This window comes from Dendrobium catenatum, unplaced genomic scaffold, assembly GCF_001605985.2.
Source record: "Dendrobium catenatum unplaced genomic scaffold, ASM160598v2 fragScaff_scaffold_390, whole genome shotgun sequence".
Classification (NCBI taxonomy): Eukaryota; Viridiplantae; Streptophyta; class Magnoliopsida; order Asparagales; family Orchidaceae; genus Dendrobium; species Dendrobium catenatum.
Genome location: NW_021318852.1, coordinates 3,098,660 through 3,122,685, shown reverse-complemented (window position 1 = coordinate 3,122,685; position 24,026 = coordinate 3,098,660). Strand labels below are relative to the sequence as shown.

General features: G+C 36.8%; 1 protein-coding gene across 1 annotated transcript; it reads right to left on the bottom strand.

The window, feature by feature from the left end:
* Positions 1-951: 951 nt before the first annotated feature.
* Positions 952-4,954, bottom strand: LOC110116480. The gene is made up of 2 exons (XM_020850047.2): positions 4,703-4,954; positions 952-1,284 (listed from the first exon to the last, which is right to left on the bottom strand). Exons 1-2 carry the CDS (start codon positions 4,903-4,905, stop codon positions 1,161-1,163), a joined length of 327 nt encoding a protein of 108 aa, XP_020705706.1. The 5' UTR covers positions 4,906-4,954; the 3' UTR covers positions 952-1,160.
* Between the last annotated feature and the right edge of the window lie 19,072 nt (positions 4,955-24,026).

The window sequence follows — 24,026 nt, the reverse complement described above, 5'->3', positions numbered from 1 at the left end:
CATAATATTTGATATTGGAGCAATTTTTTCTCCTCAAAATGGCTTCCATTTGATGTGCTTCATGCAAAGAGTTCAGTAAAAAGCAGTGAAATGCCAGAAGTCAGATTTTTTTTTTTAGAGAACGATAAGCAATAATCGTAAAATCTGTGATTCGAACTCCAAATTTAGAGATAGTCGGTAGCTGCAACTCAGATCCACAATAGGAATAGAAATTCTAATACCAAACATGTTACAGGGCAGTCATTAAGAACCAGTAGGAAGAAATTAATGTATCAAGATATATTGATGCAAAATGCATTAAATATATATATATATATATATATATATATATATATATTTATTTATAATTTAAAATTTTGAATAATTAATGAACGTTTTATTATACTTTATTTAAGAGTTATAATTTACAAGATATAAATTAAAGATAATTTTTTTATTTTGGAAAAAGTTGTATGAAAAATCCTAACTTGAAGCATCTTTCCTTTCCTATATTTATTTATAATTTAAAATTTTGAATAATTAATGAACGTTTTATTATACTTTATTTAAGAGTTATAATTTACAAGATATAAATTAAAGATAATTTTTTTATTTTGGAAAAAGTTGTATGAAAAATCCTAACTTGAAGCATCTTTCCTTTCCACGATTCCTTGATTTCAGGACCATAGAAAGGCAATTGCAGAACAACCCAATCTATGTGAGAATAGTGGCAAACTTCATTCATGAAAAACATCACCACAAAACAAAAGAAAAATGAAGCCTTTTACTCTCAATTCAATGGAAAAGTACAAGTGAGGTTGTTTTGACCAATCGTCCCTGCATCCCATTCTCTCCATGCACATCCAACTTAGGTGAGTCTCACATGCACTTAAATCTGTCCAGTATGAAATTAAAGGCCTCCAGAAAACTAATTTTCTCAAGCTTCAATGTATTTATCATTAACTATAACACTGAAAAATCAACAATATCATACAAGAAAAATCTGAATGTTCAACAAGCTTGAAATTTTATAAGGAAACTGCATATTAGATATGACGACAAAGAAACTTCATAGTAGAAAGTGAAAATTTTCAAGTTACCATTCAAATTGCAGTTTCAATATTATGTGCTATAAGCATACTTAATGGACCTTGCATAAAAATTGGATGTTCTATAACAGATCAATTGTCGTCATATGATATATGGAAATCTGTTCTGCAACCTACTGCATCTGGGTCTTCAGCTCCACAACAGTCATAGAACTTGGCCGCGTATGGTGGATCTTCTGGGCCAAGTTCATAGTACCTTGAAAAGCACAACACAACAAAGAAAAAAAAAAACATAAATGTGGCATTTCCATGACAAACTGTTAGGAAGTCAAGAGGACTACAATAATATATGGGACATCCCCACTTTTGGATGATTCTCAAAGAACATAAAACATGCTACATACATCTGGTGTCCATATTATATTAAAAGTTTTCAAAAAGAGCATAACAGATATGGCAGATCACTTGTTTGTGTGTTCTTTAGGTTATATTCTATGTAACTTTAAATATCTGAAAAATCATTCAATAGCGTTGATTAAAGTTTCGTTTGGGACGGTTTTCTTACTGCTTCTTAAAGCAGCTTTCTAGTATAAAATTTTAAAATTTTGTATTAAAAAGCTGCTTTAAGAAGCATTAAAAAAGTCGTCCCAAACGAAACCTAACTCGGCAATGAAATAGATAGTAAATTGAATAACTAAATATTGTAAATGATGCAAGGAATGACAGCCAAATGACTAAGCTAGGACAGTGTGGGAGCTTACTGCTAGCCCTTCTACCACACTCAATACATGTCGATAGATGTGTTTTAGATTTTCCAAGGCCACAAATATGAGGTTTCCCATACTTTTATACAAAAAAAAAAAAGAGGATTCACATATCACATAACCAATTAATTCAGTAGCTCAGTTGAATGTGAAAAGATCAGAGAATCTCAGCAAGGAATTGGATACAAATAAAATCAATGAATAAATTGTATTAACTTATAAAGAAATTCAGATGCCACTTTTTTATCAAAATCAATGGCATAAACAAGCAAATAATTAATTATACAGATAAAATTGAAGAATGAACAAATTTATCAAAATAAAATAAATTAAGGCTTCATTTGAGAAGGCTTTCTTACTGATTTTAAAGCAGTTTTTTAGTACAAAATTTTTAACTATTGTACTTGAAAGCTACTATAAGAAGTAGTAAGAAAGCCGTCCCAAACCAAGCTTAAATCTCAAAGAAGTACAAGGAGATGACATTTCATGAAATAAAGTTGTGCAATAGTGCCACATTTAGAGGAATCATATATCCAACTTACACTTACAAGATTGAAAACTTTAAATAAAAAATAAAAAATGCTCAAGCAAAAATTTTAAATTACATGCCTCATATTACTATTTATAGACTCATAATCTAGCTTAATAGATAAGGTTGATACAACATCAAATCAATTTAAGGAATTCTCAATTAAATATAAACTCTCAAAAAATTCTGTCCTTAAATTCCAAAATGATGAGTTCCATAGATTTCTGAGCCTTACCTTAGAGATTTGTAAGACAATAAGGCTGCAAGAAAGAAAAAAGAAGCTTTCACAAATGAAAGATCTTAAGATTGTGTGAGCTAAAGCATATTTGAGACCAGGTTTCAGGCTAACGTTTAAAGAAAAGGAAAAAAGCATTGGTTGGCAATTTTGGAAAAGAATTTTTAACCCAGTAATTAAGGATTAAAAAAAGGTTATGGAAATCATCTACTGAGTCCAAGTTTTTTATCAAGTCCACCAATAAGAACGAGTAGATTCTTGGATTACATCTCTTAATTCCGGGTTTTGAAGCAGGCCAATGAGAGGTTTCCATCTCTTTTTTTTTGGGTGTTATCAACTTTCAAGTTTTAAAAAGCCAAAGTTTTGCGAGCAAATCAAAAGAAAACCCTTGGCTTAACAAATCCTAATGTGCTCACATGAACAAGCCCATGACACTGGACGCTAATAAAAAAAACTTGACATTAGTGGTGATCTACCAAGGCATTAATGAATACTCTTTACATGTCTCGTTTTTTATAAGCCTCTAACTCTTCCATCACTAATAAAAGTAATTTGCAGTTCATTGGTTCTTCTAACTCAATTGATGAGCCAGATTTGCACATTTAAGATAAAAGTAAGTCCATTAATTCCTACCTGTTTGAACACATCAAAGCAATTAAGATCTCAACACTTCTATTTTATGATAAATTTGTATCTTCACAAAGATACTATATTGTTTGAACTCATCAAAACAACTAAGATATCAATACATCTAGCATCTTGATGATACCTGCAACATATCATGCACATAGCCACCACATACCCTAATTATTCGTTGCCAGGTTCAGAAAAAAAAGAAGTATTTTTAACCAATACACGAATACAAACTAGTTAGTTTTCATGGAAAATTATTGCTCCCTACCAATATATGTTAGTTTTCACTGTCTAACTGGGATGTGGTGCCCGCATTCAGTTGACAAATATTATATGCTAGTTATCATCAGTACTGAAAACACTGGAGCCACCATTCAATTTAATAGACTACAATTCTTGGCAGCTATTGCAAGGGATGCCGCTATCCCTGTATATGACATTGATCGAGTTTGAAGGGCCTACAAGGAGGGGCCCCACTTTGCTAAAAGCACTGCACGCAGTGCGTATCTGCGCGAGTTGCGAGCTGCTACTGCTGAAAACCCTCCTCACAGGAAGATTTTTTTTTTTCGAAAGGCTATCTCAGCCAGAAGTCCCGGCTCTGAAGAGGATTGTAGCCAGAGGAAAGATTTTTGTGGTGGCTACTAACACTATTGTCATGCCAAGGGAGATTGCTGCACCCGAAAGGCACGATGCTGATGCTTTCTCATATGGAGGAAATCTGACAAGAAGACAGAGGAGGAAAAAAATGTTGAACTTCGAGTTCAGCAGTGGCTGCTTGTCCATCCCTCCAATCAGCCGGCCAAGAACCAGAGGCAACCGTCCCTACCCGGAACGGATTTGCTGGCCTGAGATGAATAAAGAGGAACAGCTCTATTGGCGAGCTAAAAGATCATTTTGGGATCAGCAACCCCAAGCTCCATCTCCTCAAAAGAAAAAGGACCCCACAACTACAATCCCCCAATATAATGCCAAGTGTTGGATTTTATGGATCCTTGGGTTTTTGCATTTGTGGCTTCTCGCATGGAGAATATAAAAAGGAAAAGAATTACATACATACTAATGTGGATCACATGAATTTAAGTTCATTTGAAATTGGAGCTGTTGCATGGTGAAAAATTCATAAAGATAGAATTTTAAATTTCATTCATAACTTGTGCAAAAATGCAGTACACAGAATTTTAATAATTCATATAACCTCGAAAATATTTTATGATTTTTTTTCTTATTGGAACATCATGAGCATCCTCGGCATCTAGCCACAACATTTTGAAAACACAAAAGCATTCCATCAACAGAAGACCGCTTCATGCTCGGCAGAAATAGTTTCAATCTAACTATTCGTGGGTTGTCCGCCCAATTCTGAAGAAGCACCAACCTACTCATTCAATGGGGGTTTTCAACATTTTATTCATACTTCTTTTGCTAATAACGATGGTAAAAATCAAACCTTTCTTTTATTCCATCAATTATAAGTAGGTAAAGCGAACATCAATGAAAAGTAAGAGAAAGATACCTCTTTTGGTCGTCGTGCCTTCGGCATACGAAGAAGGAAGGGTGAAACCTACAAGAGGAGGGGGTGTTCGAGGCGGAATTGTAGGGATTCTTACAACGACGGCATAACTTCACCGTGGATTCATTTTTCCCGGCTTCGGCCACCGCTTCCGTTCGATCCCCCATCGCTCCTTCTTCTGAGCTTGATTTGATCAGTACCGACATTTAGGTTCGGGCGTTGTTCAAGGATACAATAAACATCTAGCTTAGAGTCTTGAATAATTATTATAGGGAAATCTCATCAAATAATTTGGGTTCTCCATTATAAATTTATAATTATTAATTTTCTGTGTTCCTTATAAATATATTAAATTTAGGATAGAAAATTATTTGTATATCAGGCTTTCATTTGATTTATTAATTTGATGAACTTATTCAACTAAATGCAAAATACAAATTACTGAGAAAAAAAAGTGGCATTTGCTTTGGATCATTTCTCATACAACTATACAAGAATTATTCTAGTTAATCATAAACGTGTTATATATCTATACTATTATTATTAAAGCCGCTAAAATTTTCTTTCATAGCAAATCCTGATCTTTCATTTTAATTATGCAAATTAAATCTCAATCTCACATTTCAATTATGTTAATTATAACTATTTAGAATTCCAAAAGCACCCCTCTAGTAGATTAGATTTTTTTAGGGTGGGCATTTGCCCACTCTGACTTGAGCAGGAATTTGCCCGTGTGAAAGATACTTCAATTTAAAGTGCGATAAATTTATTGTATAACTTAAGACAACTATTTATATCTTAATTTGAGATTAACTCAAGCATTCTCCTTCAAAATAATTTCACTTTAATAAAATTAAAGTATTTTTTTCTCCTTTACTTAATACATATTTTTCATCTATGAGTACATAAAATTCTAAAGATTATTGTATATTAGACAATAATCAATTATTAAGACATTTACATATTTTAATACGTTCTATCAAAGAACTTTTTCTTTTTATGAACTTATCATTAAGAATAATTTCTTTTTCTATTTTTTAAAATATTCAGAATTTAAATAAAAAAATTTTAATATCTTTTTATATTACACTTCAGCTCATATTAGTACAGGATGCCCTCCATTACCAAAAGTCCTTTCATTTTACAGAAATCACTTCCACTGTCCTTTCTTCCATGAAGAAGAGCGCATAATCACCACTCTAATGATCTAATATTTCCCTCATGCAGCTTAGGGGTGCAAAAGAGTCGAGTCGAGCTCAAATCAAGCATAACTCGAGCTCAACTCGCAAGTTAAATCTTGAGCTCGAACTCGAGTTGAGCTTAAAAATTGAGCTCGAACTTAAGCTCAATAATCCAATGATATCAAAATTCTGCTTGAGCTCGAGCATAAAGCTCGATAAGCCCGGCACGTGAGCTCGGGCCAGCTCGGCTTTCTTACACTTCTAACTTTGACTATCAACTATGAGGTCATGAATTCGACTCTTGTATTTATGATGTGCGTATGAAATTGAATTAATTGACCAGAATGTCCCGTGTTTTCCAATAATATCTCCACTCTTATTCTTGCAGGAAGAAACAGACAAACAATACAATAATTTAACCTATCGCTGACTACAGTACGAGAACACTTATCATCCATCCATCAATCAGTGGCTACTAATGAGATTCTGTTCCTTAGTCCAAAAAACATTTTGCAGAGATAAATCAACGGGTAAAGCAGCAGATTACAACATAGTCATTGGATATGTGCTTAGTATTGGTGCTATTCCAAGCTATTTTGCACTTTTGATCTGTAGAAGAAAACAAGTGCTGCAGTCTGATAGTTTCAGCAAATGCAAAAAAAAGGATTCAAGAAACAAGCTATATAAGTTTCTGAACAACTTGCCAAGTTCAGAAAACTTAGAACACACTCAGGTGAAAATGTTGATATCTTTATTGTTCCATTCACACTTTGATACAAAGAGGAGAATGCCCCAACAAAGCTATCACATTAACTTCAAGCCTCTTCCAAAGGATGTGATAAATTTATAAAACAATAGAGTTTTGCTCTTATGTTACATAAATGAAAAATTATTCTGTGTGGACACCGAACACAACTTACCGTCCAGAAGCGAATCAGGTGCAGTCACATCATCCCGTACTGAGCAATACCGAGCGCATTGTCATTGGGCTCTAAATGACATTCGGCGTCTGCAGAGAATAATTCATCCATATCATATTATATCATATAAAGAACTCAAAAGTTCAACATAAGTACAAAAGGAAATCAAATTAAAGAGCTAATTACAGCATCTACGAAAATAGCAAGATCCTCTGACATACCATGAGGTCAATTCCAATTCCTGATTTTAAGATCGAACTGGAGTTTAATTTTGTGAATGATAGTGCTGCTCATACCATACAAGTGATTTTTGTGAATTTCGTCGTTGCTTTCACTCCAGAGATGGTAGAGATTGGACAAAATAGTGAAGAAATATAAACAGTGTTAATAAAACTGTTCTTGATGTGGCTACTGATGTGTTCAAGCACTTCAAAATTAATATACTCAATAGGAATGGAGAGCCAAAAGCGATAAAATTTTGATAGTTTGAAGGAAGAGGCCACAGTTAAAGCAAGTGATAACAAGAACAACTTCTGTTTGGGTAAAGTAGCAATAACAACACATTTTTCAAGATGAAAAAGCTGCGATTGAGCTTTAGTGACGACATGTTTCATAAGTTTATCAACATTATTCAGCTCTCCTTTTAAGTCAGGCCATCCAAAAATAGAAAATTTATAATTAAAATTTTAACGCCAAATTAAATTTCCCTTGCCAAATCTTGCAAATTAATGAGAGTATAAAGCATTTGTGCGCTTGCATGAGAGAGACAGCAAGAGAGTTAAGAATTGAGGAGATAAAGCCAGCTGCTTTTTTTTTTTTAAACATTTACATTAATTAAAATAAATTCATACACACATCACATGCTCAAGATTTAAACCTAAGACATTTTAATTGATAATCAAAGCTCCCAACCAATATACTAAATTGAGTTGCATATAGAGGTAGTTGCTTAAAAAAATATAAGAACTCAATATGGTTTGTTGCGTCCAGGAGTATTCGTGGCGGTAGAGAAATATAAAGTTTATCGTCTTAGCGTTGTACGAAAATCCGGCACGCAATCAGATAAGAGGAGAGGGAAGAGAGAGAAGAAGAAGAGAAGGAGAAGGAGAAAGGGGAAAAGGAGATTCCTCACCTCCTCGACCACCGCCGGAGCTCTTCCTGCCGCCTGAAGACGCCGGAACTCTGCCGGATTTTCAGGAAACGCCGGGAATTTGCACAACTTCCACGTGATGTTGAAATTCTTCCCAATTTGCAACAGAATTCCCTTCTAACTCTGAAACTCCGCCCAAGGGAAGCCGGAGTTCTCCTTTGTCAACAACAGACGTCGGACTTCTACCCGACGTCGAACCTTCACGTTTCGCTAAGTTTCTACCCGACGCCGGACTTTTACCGGTTATCAGACTTCGCTAGACGTCTACTGGTTAAAAAATAAAAAATAACAAAGAATCAATATATATATATATATATATATATATATATATATGACAAAATTAAAAACATTATAAGCTTTGCATTCTATTTTGTATTTTTTGATAATATTGCATTACAATTTTATTTAAAATCAAATCAGATACTTCATTCTTAACATATGACACTAGACATCAATGAATAAATTATCACACGTTTTATTGTGTAACCGTTGTTTAACAATTTTCATTATGATTAATGGTCTCGCCACAATTGCAGTAACAACTAAAAAGTTATTGCTAAAATAATAACTTGTAAAGTAAAAGATTCACAACATCTTTCTTAACTTTAATAAATTATTTTGTAAGATCAACAATGCTATCTAAAGATGAGAACTTGTCGCTAATACGCTTATCAAAATATATGAAGATAGCTAGTGCTCTAGCTCGAGCCAGAAGTTCAACTACAAAAAAAATCTGCTGAACATAGTTCTGCAAGTCAAATTAATTTTTTCTTAATTATCATGTTAGGATATTGGTCTAGATTTTAGGTAGCTTTCCATTGTACTTTCTTTAGGTTCTTATATAGTTTTCTATTGTCTTTGGTGTGCTGTGCATCTTTGTATAGCCATTTGGAGCCTATAAAATAGGTGCTAATGTGCTATAGTCTATAATAGGGGACAAGCCAATCAATAAAGATTTTTGTTCAGTTTTTTTGCTATACCTCCCATTCTTCCATACCCTTCTCTCTCTCTTTCAAGAAGCTTAAGCTCTATCCAAGATCCTACAACATAGATAATATTAAATACAAGTAGAGTGCCATTGTCTAATGAGTCTAACAACTTTGCATAGCCAAGCACTGCGACGTACCATATGAAAAATAAAACTACGAAAAATCAGCCTCAAATAGGTCTTTAGTAAAGGGATTCGCTTAATGAGAAACTAAAAGAAATGGCCTTTACCAGTGCACAATTTTGATTATTTTAGATGGAATATTTTAAAATATTTTGGGTATTTTACCCCCTCTCAAAAAAAAAATTTTTCCCTAATTTTATTAATCCTAAACGTCTTTGTCTATCCTCCACAAAAAAATTTTTTTCTGTCCACCCTGAAAAAAGAAGCTGAATCCTCCCTACTCGAACACAATAACTTTTGATTGGTAACAAAAACTTCAAACCAACAGATCAAAATTAGCTATGATCATGACTTGCAATAGGACTTATGAAGCAAGACTAGCCCAACACGAAATATATTTATGGAACACTTTTAATAATGTCAATTTAAAATTTGCTACAGCATCACAGTAAAAAAAATGGTAGTAATTAAAAAGCAAATTTCTTTTAGAAACCGATTATAAATTTAATTTAGTATCATCGTACGACATAAATAACAGTTTAAGTGAAAGATCAAAAAATATGTAAACCTGACTTCTTATTTGTCTTTCGTCTCAAAAATTGTAATTTGCCCATGAATACCCAACCAATGTTAAAAACAGGAGCAATTATTATATCTGGTGAAATCCGAACGCATCTGAATCTATACGGAGTGCTCAATACCGTGTTTTATGTGACGTGGCGCGTGGTTATTATTCTCTGAACACAGTTGGTGACCGGAATTAATAATTGCTATAAAAACAGAGGCTTACTTCATACCATAAAAATTTAAGTTGAAGCCAAGTCATGTTCTATGTACCATCGAATATCATCACTCCATACTAAAAAATCCTTCTCATGCATTAACGATAGAATTTATTTTAAACGTTTTAGTAATTGATTGCATACATAAAATCAGTTGTAGCTAATTATGAATAAATAATTTAAAGAATATCACACATTGATTGCGCTCAAATACGTGTCAACCGCTTTAATAGCATAAAATATATATCATTTGAATTAAAGCTCTTTACTGACTCAGCACCAGCCGCGCGTTTGTAATCTATTTTCTAGCCACCAACTCAACCAACATCGGTGCTGAGTTGTGGCTTCCTTTCCTTTCCTTGATTTCAACCAATCCCTGCACACTTTTCCCTCTCAACTTCAGGAATTTTTATTCTGTGCGGAGTTCGAAGACCAATAAAAACACGCCGCGTCAATCCAAAATGTACCGCGCTCGGTATCGAGCACGTAACCTGACGGAAGAACCGTCTAGTATCCGCACAGAATAATAGCTCCAGCTTCAGCCATATAAATGTTAGACGGCCAGGGCCGTGCGAATGGTCCCCACCCAGTCAACACCAAACTGCACATCCAACCTTTCCCAGCCAGTTACAATTAGAAAAAGTAAATTTCTAGAACTATATCAAAATATATGCATGAGGCAACAATTAAGTGAGTCGTAGGTGAAATTTGGCTTGCCGAAGCCAAATAAAGGATGGAAAAATAGTTCCGGTAATCTGCTTTGCTGCTTTCAGACGTCCGCATCGATCGATCTGCAAAAATTGGGTTGAGAGGTCCCCATCAACCAAAGTCAGCGACCCGATTGGGGGGACTGGCGGGCTTAATTTCCGTGCCTATTTTCTAGGCTCTAATGCATCCACAGCTGTCTTCTTTGGGCTCACCCGCCCAGCCCCCCTTAAATGCGATGCAGCAACGGCCAGACACCAGGCCGTTTTTTTATGCGGGCCCCACTCGGCCCGTGACCCGTCAGAGGCGGGCCCGCTGTTTCTGATTTATCTCGTATGGACGGATACCAGCGCTACACTAGTCCACTGTGGGGGTCAATGATAAGGTAGCTGAATATGCTACGTACACTGCAAGGCTGCGACCCGTATTTGCCGCATCTCTGCGCTCTTAAATAAGGAATTTTTTTGGTAAAATGTTTATTTAGGACTGTGGATGGAGAAATTATTGCACCTGATTGTTTGGAGTCAAATCAGAATACGTCACATCATCTGATACATAATACTGATAGACAACAAAAAAATGATGTGGCGCCTTTTGATTCGTCTTTGAATGGCAGCCGGTGCCCGCACAGAATATTTTTTCCTATGGGTGTGAGTGAGCCAATCTCACTTGGGCTTCACTCAATAAATGGAAATTTTTGGTAAAATAGAAATTTGAGAATAGGGGTGTGAGTGAGGCAAGTTGATTTGGGCTTGACTTGATTAACAGCTGGTGGGTTGAACTTGATGAACTAACGAGTCAAGTTTGAGATAGCCTTGAATCGACTCGTTATGATTTAGAAAATATTAATATTAAATACACAAAATACATTAGCATTTAGGATTTTAAGTAAAAAATTGTTTCAAATGTTTAAAAATTATATCTTACTTTTTTATATTAAGTAATTCTTTATTACTTATTTTTATTTTTTTATTATAATAATTATTTGAATCATAATACTTTTCTCTCTTTCAAAATAAACAAGAGGGCTCATAAAATTAATCAAGCTCAAACGCAAATTAGAAGTGATTTGAGTTCAAATCGACCCGTTTTGAGACTGTTGTATTATTGTAAAGTTATTATGAAGATTTTTTTTTTAAAAGTTATCATAAAAAAATAGCATCCAAGCATATAAATTTTTTGTAACAGTTAAAACTTAGGCTTCGTTTAAAACTTTTGTACTATAAAACTGCTTTAAGAAACGTAAAGAAAGCCGTCCCAAACAAGCCTTAATAGCTAAATAGAAGTTGCGGTAAAGTACTAAAAATATTATCTTAAACAATTCCTAAATCATAAAGTCATCAAAAATTATAAAAGTTATCATATTTGAATTATATTTTTATTTTCCTTTTAATAGTGGCTATTAATTATTCTTGTCCTTTGTATAGAAACCAAATATATCAGTTTTCATGTTTCTCCTACAATTATTTTCCTTGCACTATTCATGCCTTCCCGTTTAGGGAAAACAAGAGCAGAGCTATGTAGCCACGCTTAAAACGTTCTTCATACAATTTATTTAAAAAAAAAAAGGTTCATGAGAATTCTTAATGAAATTTAATACAATATTAACAACAACATCAAGCCTTTGTCCCACTCTGTGGGGTCGGCTACATGAATTCTTTTTCTCTATTGCGCTCTGTTAAAAGTTAAATTCTCGTTTAAATCTAATAAAGAAAGTCTTTTTATGTCTACATCTACCTTTCTTAACATAAATCAAATCTAATATCTCTACTTTCTTAACCGGGTCATCGAAAGGCCGACGTTTTATGTGACCAAACCATCTAAGACAACTCTCTCTTATATTATCTTCCACTGGTGCAGCTCCAACCTTCTCACGTATATGCTCATTTCGTATCATATCTCTAAGGGTAAGGCCACTCATCCACCTAAGCATCCTCATCTCTGCTTCACAAAATATATATTGAAACAAAATATATATAAATGAGTAACATATTAAAATATAAAAAATAAAAGTATGACAAGGACAGTGCATGAACGTTGTCTTCTTGTACAAAGATTTCTATGCATGCATACAGCATCAGAGAACTGAAGCAGGAACCAAGTAAATGGAACGGACAAATTTGTCCTTCGAAGCCCACTTGCTCTCAATTTCACTGGCAGTTCTCGTGCAAAAACTAGAACAATAATGCTACGTATTGGCCACAGTGCTCTTAATCCAGCCACCGGGCTTCTTCCCAGTGGGTGCAGGTTAAGATGTCTATGCATGCATGTATCATGTTGAGTAAGGACAAAATTTCCAATGGAATACTTGGACGCTGCCAGTGGACGCCCTTCTATTAAATTTCAACTCCCATGCTGTGTTGTTGCTACGGCCATGAGCAAACCGTTTGCCATGTTAGATGAACAGGATATGGGGCATGTATAATTTGTGCATATTTAATGGAAAGGATTGTGTAAGAATAAACCTATATATTTTATATCAAAATGTGACTATTTTATGGCATGGATCTTTGATTGTATGCATTATTTTGTTATTATTTAACTAACTAAGTTATTAGATGTAAGCTGAACAAGATATGACTTTTTTTTTAATATATTTAATATATGCTTTGCCAAAATTTATGTGTTGCATCTGGAATATTCGCGGCGATGGAGAATTATAAAGTTTAGCGTCTTAGTTTTGTATGAAGATCTCACACACAATCAGATAAAAGAGAGGGTGGTTGAAAGGGCCGTAGTCGGTGGGCGACAATAGTCAAAAAGACTGTTGTCTGGTGACGGAGGTCGGAAAGATCGTAGTTGGCGGGCGACAAGGTTAGAAAGATCATAATCTGACGACGGAGGTCAGAAGGTCCATAGTCGCCGGGCGAGAGTCATTAGAAAGAAAGTTATTTGATGACGGAGGTTAGAAGGACCATAGTCAGTGGGCGACAGTCGTCAGAAAAAACCGTTGTTTGGTGGTGGGGGTCAGACACTACAGGAAATTCATTAATTACCGGCGGTTGTCCAGCTGCCGGTAGTAACGGCGGCTTACCCGGCGGTCAGATCTCCGGTTATTACCGGCGACTTGCCCTGCCGTTATGCAAGGATAAGCCGCCGGGAATAGCGGCGGTCCAGAAACCGCCAGTATTAAAAACTCTCGGCGGCTAGAACCGCCAGTATTAAGTGATTTTAATACCGGTGGTTTTGGCTGCCGGAACGCTGCCGGAAAAAGCCCTAAAAATCAACCATCCCGAGCCTCCCATTTCATTCCATATATATATATATATATATATATGTCTCTCTCTCTCTCTCTCTCTCTCTCTCTCTCTCTCTCTCTCTCTCCCCTGCACTGCGCTCGCCGCCTCTCCTCCGCCCGCCCTCTCGCGACCGAGAAGATTTAGGCCACTGACGAGGTCATTCCAGCCGCCGACGAGCTCCCCACTGCAATCTCGAAGGGCTCTCACCAGTCCCATGCACGTCTCCTTCCTTGATCGAAGGTTTGCGTTTTTAATTTTCCGACGCCGTTTTTATTATTCCGTTTGGATTACGTCAAGGAACAGCTCTAATTAAGCCCATATTTTTTTTTGCTTTAGTCATGGATTTTCTCACTACATATTTGCAAGAGGATGTACCTTGTTGTATGCTTTTTGTTTATGATATTTTACTTGTTGATGTTTGTGATTTGGGTTAGAATTCATCAAGGATCTGTCTTAAGTCAATATCTTTTTGCTTTAGTCATGGATGTTCTCACTAGACATTTGCGAGAGGTTGTAGCCAATGTCTTTTTGCTTTACTAGATTTTCTAAGTAGACATTTGCGAGAGGATGTACCTAGTTGTTTGCTTTTTGTTGATGATATTCTACATGTTGATAAGACTAGAGAGGGAGTTGAAGGTAAACTCGAATTATGGAGGTTAACTATAGAGTCTAAAGGTTTTCATTTGAGTAGATCTAAAATTGAATATATGGAGTGTAATTTTAGTAGCCATAGACCTAGTGAGGGGTTTGTGACTTTGGGCAATCAAGTAATTAATAAAAGTACACGTTTTAGATATCTTGGATATTTTGTTTAAAGTGATGGTGAAATAGAAGAGGATATTATCAGCACAATTCAAGTTGGATGGTTGAAATGGAGGAATGACTCGGGCTTGTTGTGTGATAGAAAAGTCCCCCTCAAATTTTAGGGAAAATTCTATAAGACGGTGGTGAGATATGCTATGCTTTATGGTGCCGAATCTTGGTCAAATTTTTTTTTTTCAGATGCTACAGGTTTTCGGCGGCTAACCGGCTGTTTAGCCGCTGGAAACTTCAATATCGGACGGCTAATTGACGCCGCCGGAAATCTACTATAACCGCTGGTATTTACTGGTGGTTGATCGACGGTGTCCGACGGTAGTCCGGCGACACGCCGGCGGTACATACCGCCTGCAATTCCTTTGGTTCTGACTGTCGTTTAGCCACCGGTACTTTTCCCGCCGGTCTATCGACGGTTGAACGACGGTATTTTTACCGGCGGTCGGACGGTCGGGGAGCCGCCAGTAAAAATCGTCGGAACACTGTTGGTGACCACAACCGTCGGAAAAAACATCCCCGGTAATGATTTCCGGTGCCATTTTTCCGTCGGTTTGAAAACCGTCGAAAAGCTGTTGGTTTTTTACACAACTGCAGAAAAATATGAGTTAAATGCCAATAATGAGTGATTTTCTTGTAGTGAGAAGGTTCGTAGTCGATGGGCGATCGTGGTCAAAAAGGCCGTTGTCTAGCAATGGATGTTGGAATGACCGTAGTCTGCAGGAGACAATGGTCATAAAGACTGTTGTTTTTTGACCATTGTCTGGTGAAAAAGGTCAGAAGGACTGTAATCGGCAGGCAACGGAAGTCGGAAAGACTATAATCTTGCAACGGAGGTCAGAAGGACTATAGTCGGCGGACGATAGTGGTCAGAAAGACTGTTCTCTGATGGAGGACCATAGTTGGTTGGCGATAGTGGTTATAAAGATCGTTGTCAGGAGACGGAGGTCGGAAGGATCATAGGCGGCGGGTGAGAGTGGTCAAAAAGACCATTGTCTGGTGATGATTGTCGGAAGGACCGTAGTCAACGAGTGACAGTGGTTAAAAAGACCCTTCTCTGGAGACGGAGGTCGGAAAGATCGTAGTCAATGAGGAACAAAGATTTAAAAGACCGTTGTCTGACGATGGAGGTCAAAAAGATCGTCAGCAGTCGGTGGTCGCGGGTGTAAATGTGGTGTTAGTTGGTGGTTGAATGTAAATGCCGCGTCAGTTGGTGATCAGGTGTAAATGCGGAGTCAGTTGGTGGTCGAGCGTTAGTCTGTTTACAGTTGTTGGCCAAGCAGAAGTCTGGCAATAGATGGCAGTTGGGTAGAAGTCCGACAAGGGCCAGTGGTCAGGCAAACTTTCAGCGAGGGACAATGGTCGGGCATAAGTTTGATAATTGTTAGTAGTTAGGCAGAAATACGACGATGGTCGGTGGCCGGGCCCAAGTCCGACGAGGGCTAGTGACTTGGCATATGTCCGATGAGGGATGGTGACCTAGAAGAAGTTTGTAGAGGGAAGGTGGCCATATAGAAGTCTGAGGAGGGAAGCTGGCCAAGCAGAAGTCCGGCAAAGGCTGGTGGCTAGGCTGAAATAGGATGACAGCCGGTGATCAGTTAAAAGTTAGACGATGGACAGTGGCTGGGCAAAAGTCCAGTGATGGCTAGAGGCTGTTATAATTCTTGTGAGGGACGGTGGTTGGGTTAAATTTCGACAATAGTCGGTGCCCAGGCCGAAATCTGGCATCAATCGATGGCTAGGACAAAGTTTGGCGATAGTTAGATGATGGCATGTGTTCGAGGAGGAGTCTAGTGGTAAGAAAACTCTATCTCTTTCTTTTTCTCTTCCTTTCTTTTGACTCTTTCCATTCGAAATGAGGAGTTTATTTATAGTTTTCTAAGAGGTTCATTGCCTGTAAATGAGAGTGAGATCAAAGGTAAATAGGTTGTGGTTTGAATGGACGGCTGATGTTGATCCCAATTGATTGTGGATTGTTTACTAGGCATTTGAATGTCTTAATGATATTAGAATTTGGCGATCTTGGGCTTGTTTAATTTTTCTAGTTGAGCCGCTTGATTCGATTATAAGTATGTCACATTTAGAAATTGTTTAGTCATTCAGTTTATGGTTTGAAATTTTCAACTGCGCTTTGGGTCTTCGATTTGAACCCATTTGGGCTCGGATTGAGTCAAATTTGGTGTCCTTGGGTTCATATTTTTCAGACATTCTATTGACACTCTTGCTTGGTACGCCCCCGCTCATGCACCCTTCTCACCTAACATGTGACCCAAGCCTCACTCACGCGGTTCAATCCAGACCTCATGCCTTCGGCTTGCTTGCATGGTGCTTGTCGAGCCTCCCCTCCACCTAGCTCACGTTCTCTCCAAGCCCAGCCCACAAGAGTAACATGCGTTCTTGCTAGCCTCTAGTGGTGGTCCGGTAGAGCAATGACGTTAGGCGGTAGTCCGGCGGAGGTGAGCGCCTCAAGTGGTGGTCCGGCGGAAGTCTGACGGTGGTCAACGAAGGCGAGGGCCTCAAGTGGTGGTTCGAATGAGCAACGACGTCAGGCAGTGGTCCGGCGGAGGTGACAGCCTCAAGTAGTAGTTCGGCAAAGGTCTGGCGGTGGTCCAGCAAAACTCCGGCGGTGGACCACTGTTGACCCCTAGACTTTCGTCGGACCACCACCAGACGTCGGACTTCTGCCGGAGCACCGCCTAACACCCGGACTTCCTCCGGACCACCGCTAGATGCTGGACTTCTGCCGGACCACCGCATGACAACCAGACTTTTGCTGGACCATCGCTTGACGTTGGACTTCTACCGGAGCCACAACTGGCTCCTGGAATTTTGCCAAACCACTACCTGACGTCGGACTTCCACCGGACCATTAACAAACACCGGACTTTCGCCCGAAAAAACGTTGACGGACCTGCACCTGACCTCAATTTGCCACTACAAATTTCAACCATGTAGTTGATTATTGTAATCTAATCGCTATCAAAGATGATTCATTCAATTGTAATCTACTCAAACACTAGTGAAATTATTTCAAATGGGCGTGACCCCGTGGTTTTTCCCCTTTTCAAGGTTTTCCACATAAAAAATATTGTGTTCTTCATTTATTTGCCGATATTTATACAATGTTGAGACGTATATTCTAACCCACAACAATTCTAATAAATATATATACTATAAAATAACTTAATTGTATAATGAGAAAGAATTAAAAAAAAGTCAAAAAAAAAAAACAAACTTATTAAAAAAAATCATTTCATGCTTTATAATTGGCTCTTAAATCAGCTCAATTTTTTTTTTTTTTTTTTTTGGACATTTAGGCCATTTAAGGCAAACTCACACACACAACGCATACACAGAGACTCGAACCTTAGACCTCTTAGTTGGAAGCTTTAGCTCTCAACCAATAGGCCAAGGAGCGGGAAAAAAAGTAAATCTTGAATCACCTCAGGAAGAAGCTAGAAGAAGTCAGAGGTAAATCTGTTGAGGCACTTCCATCTATTTTGTGGAAACTAAGGTTTCTTTTTTTATGACTTTTTATTGTTTCATAAAGCAGTATTTTAGTAAAACAATTTTAATTTTTATATTTAAACACTGTTTTAAAAAACAATAAAAGACCACTCCAAACTAAACCTAAGAAAACTCCCTCCTACACAATTGTGCAAACACCAATCACGCTCCGTCATGACTCGGAGGCAATACTCGCGGTACAACTCGAACTGTAGACCCAATGCTTCATCGCTGTTCTAAACTTCAAAGAGGGCGAGTTAGACAAATTGGAGGAGAGGAAATAGGTACTATTGACATGACACATTTTGGTTGATCTCCGGATGATAAATTACGTTCGGCATCCGCACAGAATAATTTCTCCAACAATTAGGCAGACACGAATCATGCTCGGTCATGACTCCGAGGCACTACTCGCAGTACAACTTGAACTGTAGACCCAATGCTTCATCGCTGTTCTAATCTTCAAAGAGGGCGAGTTAGACAAATGGGAGGAGAGGAAATAGGAAGGCTCGGAAACAATTCTCGACCACTTAGGGGACCTCAGAGCAGAAAACAAACTCCAGAAACTCAACAAGCTAAGCTCCATCATCTTTAGACATGGCGACTGTTAGCTATATAGAAGATGCGACAGACGATAGAAGAAATCTAATTCTGCAACTATGAAGGCTTCGACTTGACCATTCCTTCTGGGAATGTTGCTTACACATACTGAAATTTTTGTCCTACGCTCATAATGATAATGAGAGTAATTTATTTATTTTAACAGAAAATATTTATTATGTCTTTTCGAACATAAATTTCTTTTTTAGAGATTTGAATAAATTAACAATCATAATTTCAAAAAAAAAACAACAATCATATTCTTCGTTCCTGCAAACAATTAGAATGAGGAGACAGTTGAAGGGTAAGTAACTATGCATCGAATCACATTCATTGTTGTCGGGAAGATTTTTTTCATCTATAGATTAGAATTTATTAAGTTTATTTACTGTAGTTTATGCTTTGTTTCTTTCAATACTATTTTAATATACATTAAATTTTAATATAAGTTTTAAAATAATTAAGACCCTCCATGAGTAAAAAAAAAACAAAAGTACAATTTGTAAAAATATAAAGTAGTTATACCAATTTTTTTAAAGAAGGAGAGTTTAAATTAGGACTATGAGCAAAACATTAAAAAAATTTAAAAAGAAGCAAATCAGCCAAATCATTTGGCACATTCTAAAGAATGCACCAAATGATTTGTTACATTCAGATTTAGTCAAATCATTTGTTGCATTCTTTATAATATGTCAAATGATTTGACTAGTTCTTTAGAATACACCAAATGTGCATTCACCACATTTAGTCGAATTAAAGTGTGAAGTTAATATATAAATGTGCCAAACAATTTGACACATTCAATGAAATGCGCAAAGCAGAATGATGCATTCCATTGAATATGCCAAACAATTTGGCTTATTTGTTTGTCTTATTTGGTTCTTTTTAAAAATTTTTAATACCCTTCTTATATTCTTAATTTAAATTATACCTCATGCTCCTATTTATAATATTAGGATTATAAAATAACAATTTGTATTAGAAAACGTCAAACAAATTATGATAAAAACAATGAAAAACAACTGGCATTTTATTTTTGTCAGTCAACTCTCTTCAGACTGTCATATTCTCTCTCTCTCTCAAAAATAACAATCAAATCATGCTTCTTAATTCTAATGATATCTTTAGCCTTTAAATCTAAAGCTTTTTAAGCGATTAAGCTCATTTCATTCATCTTAGACCATAATCAGAAAATTCTCATCTGATTACAACTCTAATAATAAAATCATAAAACCAACAAAGAGCAGCTTAATGTTTGAGAAGTCTTGAGATCTCCAGCCTTCTTTTGTCTTTCAGAGAAGAGTCCGGCGATGGGTAATGATTGTCAGGCTTAAAATAGAAGAGAAAAGAGAAGGGACGATGCTTAATAGACCATCAAAGGGGGCAGCACTTCCGGCGGCGGAGGAATTGCAGGGGAGAGTACCACAGAAGCGATGGCGTCGGAGATGGGTTCTTAAAAGAAAAGTCCCACCTTTCTTTTACTGAAAGGTCGATTATTGACCGTTTCTTTTTGTAAGGGTATTTTGATAGGTTATACATTTGATGAAAATAATATTAATTCTTAAATTTATAATAATATCATTTAAATATTAGATAGTGCATCAAAATAATTAATTTTATTTTTAGGAACTTGTTAAATTATATTATTATTTTTTATTATTTCTTTCTTCTACCAAATAAAATTATTAATTAATCTCCGCAAAATCATCTCCTACAATTCTGATCAAGAAGAAATGCATTTTTCTGAAATCAAACTCACTTAAAAAGCTTCTTTATAAAATCGTATTTCTTATTTTTTTGAAATAATTTTTTATTGCTTTATTTTTTCAATCACAATCATAATTTTTATTTGATCATTTTTTTATTAATTACATTAAAATTTTTTACTAAAAAATAATTTTATACAACCATTTTATAAAATTATTATACATTTTAAAAAATTACTTTCACTGTAATAATTTTATAAAATATTAAAAAATATACCAAACGAAGCATAAAATTAAAGTGATTTTTGAGCAAAAGCCTCCTTTTTGCTGTGAATAGTTCATGAAATTGGCTCAATTCTATGGAAAATATTAGTTCCTGTGGTGTTTGGATCTTCCGTAGATAAATCCGGAACGTGGCGAGTCCGGATTCATCTCCTGATGAACCCGGACACCGCACGTAATAATTTGCCAATTCTAGACTCAAATAAATAGATCTACAAATCAGAGTTTGTGAATTTTCATATCAGCAGCTCCTTTGCTGACTCTGGTAAAGCCCCAAATTAACGAATATAAATACTAAAACACTTTACGTTGGTGAGGTCGCATCGCTGTAAGAGTTCTTCCAGTTTTCTCTCATCATGTGATGTGGCATCGTACAGGAAGAGTGAGCTGGAAAGCTTCATGTAGCCACGTAGGGGCGAAGAGAGAAAGAGAGAAAGAAAGAGCAGGAAACAAAATACTGTGAAGAGAGAGAGAGAGAGGGAAGCTGCAATGGATGATTGTGTTGGTGAAGTAATCGAGATGATGGGCACATGGATTCCCTGACAAGTTGGACCATGGTCCAACCCCTCTACCTCTACTATACGAACATCAACATCTCATCACCTCATATTGGGAACAGAGACCTCCCTTGTCCTAACTTTCTCATCTTTTTCCCCTCAGTTCCAATTCTCTCTCTCCATCTACTTGTACTCTATTTTTCTTCTTCGTTAGGAAAAATTATTGCGGATATCAGATCGTTCAAAAGAGAATGAGAATGCTCAACGTCATTCAGTATCGATATAAAGAAAAAAGTGATTTGGCATGTTCTGATTCGCCCTCGGACAGCGTTCGTATCCGTAGAGAATAATTTTAATTACCCTGTTAGGGCTATCACAATGATGGAGCTTTGGAGGTGTATTTTAATTCCACCTCTGGCCTTAGACAGGGTTGAACTTTAAGCCCTTACCAGTTGCATTGTTATGGATGTCTTTATTTGCATGATAGACAATCCCAATTCTTAGGACATATTTTGTTGATATTTCTATTGAAGATTTGCATCTTACTCATCTCCTCTACGCGGCGGACGATCTCCTCATTTTTGGAGAGGCTACTCAGCATAACTATGAGATCATTTTGAATGCTTTTTCTAATCTTTTTGGCTTTAATGTTAATCATGAAAAAAGCAATATTAAATTCTCCAATTATATCTCATCCCCTATATATGGAAGTCTGTGCATCTCTAAATATTCAAAATCACTGTTCTAAGATTACTTATTTAGTCATTCCCATTTCTTTAAGAAAAAACTATTATGCAGTTTTCAGCCACTTCTTCTCTCCTTTTCGGATTGTTTGGTTGGTTGGAAAGCTACTCTTCTCTACGGTTGGACATCTACAATTTCATAAATATACTATCTGGATTACAATTGCTTATTGGATCAGGGGCTCAATCATGTCTCAGAAAACAAGGTAGAATGTGTGCTAAATTCCTCTATTTTGAGATCCTATAATTAATTATAGGAGTATTGGAAATACCAAGTACGGTAGAAAGGTAATAGTGTAATATGTAAATGAATATGTAGAATACTATAAGGAACGTGAGTACACATCAACTAGGGGTGTCAATTTTTGACCCGACCCGAATCAGACCTGGAAAAATCCGGGTTCGGGTCAACCCGTTTGCGAAACGGGTCGGGTTCGGATTTTTGAACCGTTTGAAAAACGGGTCGGGTTCGGGTTCACCCGACAACCCGCGGGTCGACCCGATACTGACCCGAAAATCGAATCCATCCCGGTTTCCGGCGTTCCGCCCGCACTCGCGACGTCGCCGTACGTTGTCGCGCTCACGCGGTCCTGCGCTCGCGCCATCACGACATCTCCTGCTGCCGCGCGTTCCGTCCGCACCCGTGGTGCGGTGTCGCGGACTGTCGGACCCGAACTCCGTCCAAACGAGCCGTCGCTCGATCCAGCGGACTGCCGGACTCCTTCCGCACGCGCGATCCGTCCGCACTCGCGCTGTCGCGAGCTCCACCCTCTGCCTCGCTTGTTGGGTCAGGTCAACCCAGCAACCTGGTCGGGTCGGGTACGGGTTGAAATTTCCGACCCGTTTGCAAAAACGGGTCGGGTTCGGGTTAACCCGTTTAGATCCGCGTCAACTCGGTTTCAACCCGAACCCGAGCCGTCGACCCGAATTGACACCCCTAACATCAACCCCCTTTTATCTCAATATTTCTAAACCTTCACAATAAATTGATGCGTCAAAATTGGTGCATCACTTTGAAAGGGGTAATAACAGTAATAGCCTTCCATAGAGCAATCATCAGCTTTAAAGCTGATTAATAAGATTATCAACATCTAATTAATTAAGGTGGCTAATCTCCCAATACTGATTGACATTTTTACGACGACGTAGATGCTTTTGCACTAAAGCCTGCTCCAATGGGTAAAGCCTGGCCGAATATATTGGTTTCTTGGAGAGACCGCTACTCCACTTTTACCAGAACTATTCCCATTAAAAAAAAAATAAAAAATCCTTGCAGCTTTCTACATTCTTTCTTAATCATTGGATTAAAAGCAACACTAAAGGCTAACCTTGTTCCTTCTATTTGCACGCTGGGGCTTTGCTAAACTCGTCTTTTTTATTAGCAAAATAAAAAAAGTTAAAAAAAAAGGGAAGATTAGGGGTGTTAAAACGGGTATTCGGATTGTATTCGGATCCAATTTGGTCTTGAACCGCTGTCAACTCACGTAACCCGAATATGGCCCTGTTATGGATTCAAGTCAGAAATCCGAACCCGACCTAGTTCGGGTTCATGTCAACCTAGATTTGTTCGAAATTTTTCGGGTCGGATACGGATCAGATTTTGACACCTCTAAAAAAAATTAAAGTAAATACAGAGTTTAGATGATTTTTTTATTATATTTCTTAAGTTAAAGTTGTTCGTTTATAACTAAAAGAAATAACAAAAAGAGTACTATAGAAAATTTGCAAGAAGATGACATCAAAAGTTTATATGGTCTCTTCCTAAGTACTGATCTTATTAATTATTTTTTGTTGTGAGAATATAATTATATTTAGGCTATTATGCTCAGGATTACAATTATAGGAAATAAAATTCCAAAAATAAAAATTAAGATTATCTCAAAAGACTCTAATTAGATGAATTGACAATCCTAAAAAAATTTAAATTTATACCTATCTAGAAAGACCAGAATTTTGATCTAATAAGTCGGTAAAAAATGATCATAATAAGATTTTGATGTCATAAAGTAATAGAAGACGACTTCTTATAAACATTAAATATATATTTTTTAGGATGTTTTTTAGAGAGAACTCTTTCACTGATTTATTTTA

What these genes read in the sequence shown, in the direction of transcription:
- LOC110116480 (XM_020850047.2), bottom strand. Translation starts at nt 4,905, where the DNA reads ATGTCGGTACTGATCAAATCAAGCTCAGAAGAAGGAGCGATGGGGGAT. An exon ending in AGGCACGACGACCAAAAGAG is followed by an intron (nt 1,285 to 4,702) that starts GTATCTTTCTCT and finishes GTGCTTTTCAAG; the next exon opens with GTACTATGAACTTGGCCCAG.